The sequence below is a fragment of the Myotis davidii genome, unplaced genomic scaffold, assembly GCF_000327345.1.
Source record: "Myotis davidii unplaced genomic scaffold, ASM32734v1 scaffold979, whole genome shotgun sequence".
NCBI classification, from domain to species: Eukaryota; Metazoa; Chordata; class Mammalia; order Chiroptera; family Vespertilionidae; genus Myotis; species Myotis davidii.
Genome location: NW_006290769.1, coordinates 330,090 through 341,374, shown reverse-complemented (window position 1 = coordinate 341,374; position 11,285 = coordinate 330,090). Strand labels below are relative to the sequence as shown.

At 36.0% G+C, this 11,285-nt stretch overlaps 1 protein-coding gene across 5 annotated transcripts in view; it reads left to right on the top strand.

The window, feature by feature from the left end:
* Positions 1-9,975, top strand: part of LIMS1 (LIM-type zinc finger domains 1) — an 84,587-nt gene extending 74,612 nt beyond the window's left edge. For 3 of the 5 annotated variants that reach the window (XM_015564010.1, XM_015564009.1, XM_015564008.1), the window contains exons 7-10: positions 450-542; positions 1,172-1,220; positions 3,460-3,535; positions 3,730-4,015. In XM_015564010.1, coding sequence (XP_015419496.1) covers positions 450-542; positions 1,172-1,220; positions 3,460-3,535; positions 3,730-3,877 — 366 coding nt within the window. In that variant the 3' untranslated portion in view covers positions 3,878-4,015. Of the gene's footprint in view, positions 1-449; positions 543-1,171; positions 1,221-3,459; positions 3,536-3,729; positions 4,016-7,202 lie in introns of those variants that run through there. The other 2 variants (XM_006763886.2, XM_006763885.2) reach the window with 1 other exon arrangement.
* Positions 9,976-11,285: the final 1,310 nt, after the last annotated feature.

Below are 11,285 nucleotides of genomic sequence, written 5' to 3'. Positions count from 1 at the left end.
ATCATATAAGGCTTTTATTATGTTGAGGTATGATCCCTCTATTCCCACTTGCTGAGAGTTTTTATCAAGAAAGGGTGTTGGATTTTGTCAAATGCTTTTTCTGCATTGATTGATATGATTATGTGGTTTTTGTCTCTCAATTTGTTTATGATAATAAATCTTCTTGAGGCAAAAAGTGTCATAGTCCATCTCCAGGAACAGCCCTTGCTTACAGATGACTCTCAGACGTTCGCCTGTTTTCTCATTGTGTGATGTTTGAATAGGCTGGGTCTTAGAGTAACTTGTCAGACACCTGAATTAAAAATGAAAGGGCTACAGGAGAACCCATGAAATGGCTGCCTCAAGCCTGCAGGTATCATCTCTGAGGATAGTGTAACTTTGGAGTTTTATTTCATTTAATAAGTAAAATATAGCAATTCAAAAATGACATGTAGCAATTTTTTTTTCAGCATTTTGTTTGTGCCAAGTGTGAAAAACCATTTCTTGGACATCGCCATTATGAAAGGAAGGGCCTTGCATATTGTGAAACCCACTATAACCAGGTATTGTTTGTACTCATTGGATACTCAATATACTTTTATGAATTTAAGCTTGTCAATATTTTAGTTAAAAGAAATCACTTAGAAAAATTTTTTTCCACTCCAATACTGTACCCAGTTTGGGTTGTCATGCTCATTTAGCTTCCTTAACAGTTTGGCTGCTGACGTATTTTTTCAGACATATGCCAAAACTGCGGCACTAATTGCGCCTGTATGGGAAAAAATGTAAAACACATTTTATACAAATTCTAGTGTTTTGGGGCAGCATTATTACGCTCTCCACAGTCTTGGCATAAAAAAAAAAAAAAAACAGGAGCGCTATCGCACTCTTCGCATTTTTGGAGTAACATAAGAAGAGCGCGATAGCGCTCCTTAGCAGTCAAACGGTTAAATATGGAACATCTCCAGAGGTTTTTTTGGTTTTGATAGTGATGAAAAGTAAATTATTTCCATCATACGTAAAAATTAGTCCATGAACTGCTACTCATCTTCTCTAGTAATGATAAAATCTGGATTTAGGTAGCCAGCTATTGGTTTTTAAGTGAAAGAACAAACCAAATTTTGTTAAATGTTTGGTGTTTTAAACTTAGTTCTAACATATGTTGAATTTTTACCATTTTTTCATTTTTCAGCTATTTGGTGATGTTTGTTTCCACTGCAACCGTGTTATAGAAGGTGATGGTAAGTAACTGTAGAAATTTTATATGGCACCATTTTGACACAAAAACATTTGAGAATTGTGAAAATTGAAAGAGGTTGATTGCTATAATTTGGAATGTGATTATTATCAGTTACTTTTTCTCTTTCTTTGGCATATTTCCCAAGGAATTTATAGCGGTGAGATGATAATGATCTAAGAGTTGGATTTGTTACTCATTTGTTATAATACTTTAGGCTAGTGCCACAGGGTTGTTACATTAGGAAGTGTAGAAAGCATTTATGGCCAACCCTGAAACCTATGTCTCTTTCCTTTCCCTAGAACCATATAACTTGGAAGCTGTAGAGCAGTGTTTATTAAGAACAGTTTAATCTGCATGGTAGTTAGGAAGACTCACTGTAACCTTGCAGATGCTAAAACCTGGCAGTTACCTGTAGACATTTCTAGGACTTAGCACCCTTGTACTGGTTAATTAGGCACAGCTGATGGACTAGAACTGAAGGCAGCTGTATCTGGTAACAGTTGCTAGCACAGTTCTGCCAGACACTTACTGTCAAGATTTTAAACATTCCTGTTTTCAGCATGCTTCATGGTTCTCAGCAGAGAACCTAACTTGGGATACTTACTGAAATATGTGGTTTGCAAAGGATTAGTTCAAGAAAGTTTCTTAGTGCCATTGAAAATAAAAGTTCCTCCTACATGGGATGGTTACCGGATGAAAGAAACTGTCAACGGAAGCGCTTAGCTTTGAAAGAAACTGCTGTAGGTGAATACATTAATGTCTGGGCTTTTTTCTTTAATTACTTCTCTAGTCCATATTTCTTTGTTGGACCAGTGGCAATAGGTTTAGGAAAGTAGTGGAAAGTGGAAAGTGTGCTGGTAGGCAAGCATTGTGCGCAAAAAGCTCGTCTGAGTGATGTAATAATGCATGTTATGTACCCTCTGCATTGTCCACAGGAGTGAGAGGACTTAAGCTTTGGTGTGAAGACGTGGTACATACCATTTACTGTATAGGCCTCATAGGATACTCAAGAGAAAGAAAAAGATATTTAACTATAAATAAAGGTTGATGTGCAGTTTCCTAAATTCATGCCTTTGGTGAATGGTCTCCTAATAAGTGAAACTCAGTCAAATATTTTCAAGAGACACAGAGTAGTTTCAATACAGACATAAAAGTTTCAATACAGAAATTTCAATACAGAAATAAAAAGTAGATTTCTATGTATATTCTTTAAAAATACAAGTTTAAAAGGGCAATAATAGCCCTGGCTGGCATGGTTTAGTGGTTAGACCATTGGCCTATACACTGGATGGTCTCGCAGTGGTCGGCAAACTCATAGGTCAGCAGAGCCAAATATCAACAATACAACAATTGAAATTTCTTTTAAGAGCCAAATTTTTTAAACTTAAACTATATAGGTAGGTACATTATTATTAACTTAATTAGGGTACTCCTAAGGCTTAGGAAGAGCTACACTCAAGGGGCCAAAGAGCCGCATGTGGCTCACGAGCTACAGTTTGCCGACCACAGTTCTAGGGTTCTATTCCCGGTCTAGGGTGCATACCTGGGTTGCAGGTTTGATCTCCATCCCCATTCAGGGCATGTGTGGGAGGCTACCAGTCAATGTCTCTCTCACATCAATGTTTCTCTCCTTTTTCTCTCAGCCTTTCCACTCTCTCTTTTAAAAAAAATTAATGGAAAAAAATACCGTCACTTCTCTGGTGAGGATTAAAAAACACACATGCAAAAAAGAGCCTGGCTGGTATGGCTCAGTAGTTGAGCATCAACCTATGAACCAGGAGGCCACAGTTCAATTCCTAATCAGGGCACATGCCTGGGTTGTGAGCTTGATCCACAGTTGGGGGCGTGCAGGAGGCAGCTGATCATTGATTCTCTCTCATCATTGATGTTTCTCTCTCTTCCTCTCTGGGGGGAAAAAAAAAAGTTCTGTTTTGTTTTGTTTTTAAGAAAAGAAAGAAAAAGGGAAGGGCAATAATGATCATTCCTAAGATGAAGCCTTGGAAGACAGATACTCAGTTTGTATATTTTTAATGTGAAAAAATAAATTAATAAAATTGATTCAATAAACATTAATTAATTACACTAAAGTTTTTAGCTATGTGGTTCTTTTGCAAGCAAACCTCTTGACAACCTCTGCCAGGTGTCTTGGAAATAACCTTAATTCTGCTGTAGATTTGAAAATGTAAGCTCCACCACTTCCTATACCAATATGTCACCAAATGTCTTTCCTCTTTCTCTAGTGGTCTCCGCTCTTAACAAGGCCTGGTGTGTGAACTGTTTTGCCTGTTCTACCTGCAACACTAAATTAACACTCAAGTAAGTATACATTTTGATCCAGCGTGAATCCTTACACTGAAAAATTTAGGGTAACGTTTTTTAAAACAGAATTTTTAAAACCAGAATTATTTGATTCATTTTTTCTTCTTTCTACTCAGGCCTTCTGAAACTAAAAGTTCTTCCTTTAATTGTTCCCTGTTCTTTCTTCTATTCCTTCTTTGTCCTGCTCAAAGGGATAAGTTTGTTGAAATTGATCTAAAACCAGTCTGCAAACACTGTTATGAGAAAATGCCAGAAGAATTTAAGAGGCGACTTGCCAAACGGGAGAGAGAAGCAAAGGATAAGGACAAGCAGAAAAAGAAAAAGCCTGTCTGTCTGTAAACTTTCTATCCCTTCTGTCGTTTTCACATCTTTCTTCTTTGCTTAGTCCTTTAGAATATGTTTTTATCTTTTACATCCTAAATTTCTTTTGGGTGTGTATTGTAAATGCTAGAGTAAAATACAAGTATCTGTCCTATGTAGAGTTGGTCCTTTTATATAATTCTTAAAATTATAGAGCTTAAATTAATAAGGCTCACACGTAATACCAGCTTGTACTTCCCTTATTTCTCTTAATCTGTAGATTTCCTCATCTCTTTTTTTAAATTACAGTATGGGATGGATTTCTGTCTCTTTTTGTTTAATGGATTCAAAGGAAAGAATTTCTATCTCTTGATACTGGAAAAGTTTTAAAGTACGTTTGTCTGATAATTGTAGCTTTTAAAATCCTGGTTTGGCGTTTCTTTGCATAAATTAACTTAATTGATAGAGTCCAAGTCTCCTGTTCTAAGTTCTGTAATAAATTAAGTTCTTTCAGTGTGTTTCAGATCTAAGCAAATGCCACGAAATGTACATAATAAGATATGTTCTGTCTTTGGTGTATGTACAGGGTGGGACAAAAGGAGGTTTACAATTGTTCGTATGGAAAATAATACAATAGTAAATAATAATAATATAAGAATAAACTCTTTTGCTGCTCACAGCTGTAAACCTCCTTTTGCCCCACCTGGTATGTGTGCTTTCATATAATGTCCATATGCTACTGTTAATGAATTCATTTTCTTGATGTTTCTAAACTCTGTGTCTGATTCTTATGAGAAATATTTCAATTTGAAATTCTGTTGAATTGTTAGCATAATTATTCCATGCTTCCTTTATGGGTACCATTGTGTTTTAAGTTCGTTATTTTTTCAAGTTTTGATGTTTCTTTGTATAAAGAGGAGTTAAAATTCAAATATGAGATTAAAACAATAGAGTGGCCCTGGCCAGTGTGGCTCGATGGGTTGAGTGTCGTCCCATGCACTGAAAGGTTGCCAGTTCGATTCCTGGTCAGGGCACATGCCCAGGTTGTGGGCTCCATCCAGAGTGGGGGGCATGCAAGAGGCAGCTGATTGATGTTGCACTCTCACACGATGTTTCTCTCCCTTTGTCTCTTTCTGAAAATCCATAAACTTTTCTTTTCTTTTCTTTTTTAATATATTTTTATTGATTTCTTACAGAGAGGAAGGGAGAGAGATAGAGAGTCAGAAACATCGATGAGAGAGAAACATCAATCAGCTGCCTCCTACACACCCTTCTGGGGATGTGCCCGCAACCAAGGTACATGCCCTTGACTGGAATCGAACCTGGGACCTTTCAGTCTGCAGGCCGATGCTCTATCCACTGAGCCAAACCAGTCAGGGCCATAAACTATTCTTTAAAAAAATAAAAATGTAAGGTTTGCTTAGCAGTATCTCCAAAAGCAGTGATAATTTCCTTCAATTTAAAAAAACAATGGCCTAGCTGGCGTGGCTCAATGGTTGAGCATCTACCTATGAACCAGGAGGTAACGGTTCATTTCCAGGTCAAGGCACATGCCCCGGTTGCAAGCTCACCCCAGTGGAGGCATGGAGGAGACAGCCGATCAATGCCTCTCTCTCATCATTCATGTTTCTCTCTCTCTCTCTCGCCCTCGCCCTTACTCTGAAATCAATGAAAATATATTTTTTTTTAATGGCAGTTTTAATAGCTTCTGTTCTAAAAAGACTTTGGGAGAAATTTTTTAGCTCAATAGTTTAAATCAAACTGACAATTGAAATATAACATTTGAATTAGGATCTCTGAAAACCAGCTAGAAAATAATTACCATATGGAGGTTTAAAATAAAAGGTTTTAGCAGATTTACTCATTTGTCATAGATGACAGTATACTTCCAGACTTGTTCCAGAAATGCTTCTTAAATAGAATTTCACAGAAAATGAACAAGTTATAAAGTTGTGTATTTACTTGATTCACAATGAAGGACCCTGATTTTAACAGTAATAAGCTATTATAATTACAAGTTAGCACACTATTGCAGATAGGAGGCCATCTGAAAACTGTCCTCTCCAGAACTAAATAAATTAACAATGTGTACTGCTCTAGCTTCTTTTTTAAAATATATTTTTATCGATTTCAAAGAGGAAGGGAGAGAGAGATAGAATCATCAAATGATGAAAGAGAATCATTGATCAATTGCCTCCTGCATGCCCCACACTGGGAATCGAGCCTGCAACCTGGGCATGTGCCCTGAACAGGAATGAAGCCATGACCTCCTGGTTCATAGGTCGATGCTCAGCCCCTGAGCCCCGCCGGCCCGGCTGTGGGCACGTTTTGATCGCCTCTTACTAGTAACAAAGTGCAAGGGCAGTTGCAGGCCAGTTGACTGGAACCATCGTCCGCCTGGTGACATGGGGAGAGGAAGATGACGTGATGGAATCTGGCCAACTCAAAATAAAACACAGCATATGCTGCCATTTATACAAAATTGATGGGTAGAACGCTGCATTCTTCCTGGGTTCTCCATCAATTCGTTGCTTCATTTACGTTGGTGAAAATTACTATAAAATATCAGTTTCATCTTTTGCTACTATTCTTTTTTAAAATATATTTTTATCGATTTCAAAGAGGAAGGGAGAGAGAGATAGAATCATCAAATGATGAAAGAGAATCATTGATCAATTGCCTCCTGCATGCCCCACACTGGGAATCGAGCCTGCAACCTGGGCATGTGCCCTGAACAGGAATGAAGCCATGACCTCCTGGTTCATAGGTCAATGCTCAACCATTGAGCCACACCCAACAGTTTACTGCTCTTACTTTTAAAGAGAAGACCTGAGTTCTCCAACCACAGAATCTGATTCACTTGTGCTCATGAAGAGGAATTGAAACCTTACTGTATCTCCCCTGTCAGCCTTTCTGTTAACCAACCAACCAAAATAACCCATTCTGATGTAAGATTTATTTCAGATGATTGGGGGGGTGGGGGGGGGCAAACCTTTTTTTACCAGGAAAGACAAAACCTTATTGCTACCTAATGTTAAAAGTGTTCTCATGGTATTTTAAATATGACTGACTTTACTTCCCTAGTCCTATTTACACTACATTTCCTGAACACTTAGCACTGACTACACTGTTGTATACATTCTATATTACATAGGTTAATGCATAGGATCAATTTATAGGAAAGTATTTTCAAATATTGTGAATTTTTACATCTACCACATGATAGGAATTGAGATTAGAATTATAGTTATTTTGCTAACATGTCATCATATAATATCTTTATTTACTTCAATAAAATTATTTCACATTATTTATGTGTTTATGTTAAATATATTTTCACTAATCTTTTTATCATTATCTTTAGGAATAAATTTGTGGAGTTTGATATGAAGCCAGTCTGTAAAAAGTGCTATGAGAAATTTCCATTGGAGCTGAAGAAAAGACTTAAGAAACTAGCTGAGACCTTAGGAAGGAAATAACTTCCTTTGTTTTATTTTTTTTTCTCTTTTCTGCAAAGATAAGAAAGTAACAATGTTATTTACCTGATCCATCCTTATTTAAATTTGTCCCTCAAAGCAGTTGAGTGAAGAGGACTTAGATGAACATTTTCTTCATCTCCTTTGTCTCATTAAAAAAGAAAAAAGTTTGTGATCATATTTAAAACACAGATGAAATAAAGATTTGCCTTTGTCAATAACCCTTTTCAATTTACTAAAATGTAGACTATACTTAATAGCAAAAACCATATGGTTAAATGTTAAATTTTAATTTAGGTCCCAAAATGGAAGTAAGGAGTCACCTTTTACATGACTCAGATTAAAAAATATAAACATTATTTTACTTTGTACTAAAAAGAAAGTTAATTTCAACTGCTTTTAGGGAGGATATAGGAAGAAAAATAACCAAGAAAAATCTTATGGAATTTTAGTATGCTTATCAAACTGGTACCTATTAAATGAATATATACATTACTAACACAAAACAAGTGTATTCAGAACCTCTTGGACTTTTTGTTGTTGTTAAATGCAATAATTATGCTTAGTTTTTTAATATTATGCTTAGCTTTATATATTATTCTCCTTGTGAACTTCTCCCTTCATACAATTAACAGTAGTTATAGCTGGCTAAATAGTTCGCCTTTTTAAATTTTGTGCAAAAAATTTTATCCTCTGTATTTGAAAATACAATATACTTTGCAGTATTGGAAAATGAAAGTTTTTTTTATGTTGTAATTACAGTAGTTATGCTTCTAAGCTTAATATCAAAGATGTAGTCCTAGACTAGGACATGAAATTAAATTTTATGTAGCTTGAAATGTATCACTTAAAAAAAAGTGAATGTATTTGGTCATATTGCCTTTATAACCACGTTTTAGTAATATTGCCTTTATAACCAAGTTAATATCTATGCTTTGTACATAAACTTGCCCTGCCTTAGAAAAACATACACTAATCAGGAATTCTAGCTGTTCCGTATAGTACTAACTAAAAACAAGTGTATTGGTTGAGATTTATAAACTCAGAATCATTTACCACATTATGATTATATTTTTAAAATTTGTTTTCTCCCTTTTTGGGAAACACATTAAAATTAATTTCTGCCATCTTATTAGAAGAGAATCATGTTGATACGTATTTCAAGTTTTTCATTTCAGATCTCACAATTATTTGATTTTATTTGCTTTAAGTAAGATATATAAATTGCACTTAAATTAGAAGAGGGATGTTTAAGTGTCAATTTTAAGTCAAAAGTAGTGAGTTACTCTATTTCATAAAAGGTTTTATTCTGAAATTTCTGGATCATTGTTTCTTGATAAACTTGTATGCAAAGCATTTAGTTGTGAACATTATTTACATGTTTCTCTTGTGTTATCATTTAAAAGAGAAGTGCCAAGATGGACTTCTAAGGGGAAAGTTATTGTTTTTTACAAAAATTGCTGAAATACTGCTTTGCCATTAAAAATATCACCTCACAATGCTACCACTCTGCCATTAAAATATTTGTATTGAAAAGTTTGTGTATGCATGTTACAGGGCAAATTCAATTTCAGGTTTCAGATAACTTATAACCAATAACTTATTTTTAGTGTTCTTCTAGAGTTCAAAGATTACAAATGATTGAAAATAATTAAATATATAGTTTAAGACTGCATGTGTTCAGAAGTTTAAAAGTCTTTGCCTTTGACAGTAAGAATCAAAATCTCTTCAGTGTGCCTTGTCAGCTGATTTATGACCAGCAATGAAAACCTTGAAGGTATTTATTAATATATATACTATGGATAGAGGTAGAAGAGTATGTACAGGGTTTGCAGTGTAGGGTCTTGATGCTAAATTCTAAAAATATGCCTACACCAGGAATACGGAGCAGAAAAAACAAACAATTAACTAGATACTTTTTCTTTTCACTTATATTCTGAATCCCTGTGAAGGCGTGTGCCCTGGGCTGGGCTGCTTTGTTTACACACCTATGTGGCCGCCTGTCCTGCAGCCAGAGGTCCCAGTGCTGTTTTGACTCCTTCTTTTAAAGCATGAATTAATATTTTCTGGAAGTTCAACTTATTAGGGTATTTTATTATTTTATCTAGATACAGTACTTTCTTTCCTTATAGGGCTATCATTGGAGCTCTTACAGGTAAAAAAGAAAGAAAAAGTTGAAAAGTTGTATTGGAATAGAAGACAAATTTGGTGTAGTTCATAATATTTTTTGTGAAGCTTTTTCTAGCTATGAAAAACTCAGGCTAGTAAGCATTTCTTTGTTTAAAGTCCAGCAAGGCAGTTTTAACTTCCAGTTGAAATTCATTGTTGTTACCAAATTTCTAAGTGCCTTTTTTTTTTTTTTTGCCAAGCCTAATATAATTGGGGAAAATGCCTGGATACAAATTAAACATTCTTTGGGTCAAGTTCAAAGCCTTATTAACACTGCACCTGAAATCATAGGTCATTTTTCCTCACCTATTTCCAAAATAGCCATTTCTAAGTTCAGGAAATTTCAAGGTAGGCTTACAGAATTCTTACTGTATTTCATTTTAGATTGTAAGCTCAATGGCAGGGACACTATATTGCTAATTCTGTTTTTATATAGCAACCTTTGCAATATACTCTTGGTACCTAATAAAGGTTCATAATTATTAACAATAACGTGTTGTGCATTGATTTGAATGGTTTTGAGACAGAACTATGAGAAGATAAGGCTAATGTTTAAGAAAGCTCTTTTGGCCCTGACCAGTTTGGCTCAGTGGATAGAGCATCGGCCTGCAGACTCAAGGGTCCCAGGTTCGATTCCTGTACCTTGGTTGCGGGCACATACCCAGTGGGGAGTGTGCAGGAGGCAACTGATTGATGTTTCTAACTCTCTATCCCTCTCCCTCTCTGTAAAAAAATCAATAAAATATAAAAAAAAAATTTTAAAAAAGCTCTTTTGGAATGGATAAAGAAAGTGTGTGTATGTGTGTATGCACGCGTATATACTGGACTATTGCTCAGCCACAAAATAAGGAAATCTTGCTGTTTACAACAACATGGATGGGGTTTGAAGATTTTTATGCTGCTAAGTGATATAAGTCAGACAAAGAAAATTACTATATGATTTCACTTACATGTGAAATCTAAAAATAAAACAAAAACAAGCTTATAGAGAAGAAACGGTGACTGCCAGAGATGGGGGTAGGGTGTGGACAAAATTAATGAAGAGGGTCAAAAGGCACTAACATCCAGTTATAAAATAATTAAATTAGAGGGATGTGATGCACAGCACAGTGACTATCTATAAAAAGAGTAATATGCTAATTAGACCAGACGCCATCCGGACGTCCTCCCTGACAAAGCCAGTAAGGCGAAGCAACGGCGCCAGCGCCTGTGGCTGGCTGCAGCCCAGGAGACAGAGAAGCCACCCGCCCCGAGGTCCCAGGCCACAGCCAGCCGGAGAAGCTGCCCACCCTATGGTCCCAGGCGTCACCGCCTGCAGCTCAGGAGATAAGTTCCCTCTTCTCCCACTGCAGTCATTACTCCAATATTCCCCTTCTGAATTTCTCTCTGCTGCCCCGACCCAACTCCACTTTCATCTGAATGATAGGGAACAAAGAGAGCAATCATAAAAGCTTACATTTTTAAGCAGGTAAGGTTGGTACTTAAACATATAAATGGAAAACTAGAGTCCTTAAGGTAACAAAGACTAGAAAAGGAGGGGACAGGGACAGAGCAAGACATATTGTATCCAGCAATCCATGTGGGGACTGAAAATTGCAATGATGACAATCAGTGGAGATATGAATCAACTAAAATAGTTGACAGGAACAATTCTTTCATCTTTGAAAATATCATATCAAGTCTGTTTAGTAGATTTTCATCTGCATAATATAACACATTCTGACAAGACCACTGCCACCAATGTGGTCAGTGTTGTGCTGGTAAATGTTTAACAACTGGCTCTAAAGAAAACAAAACCCTGA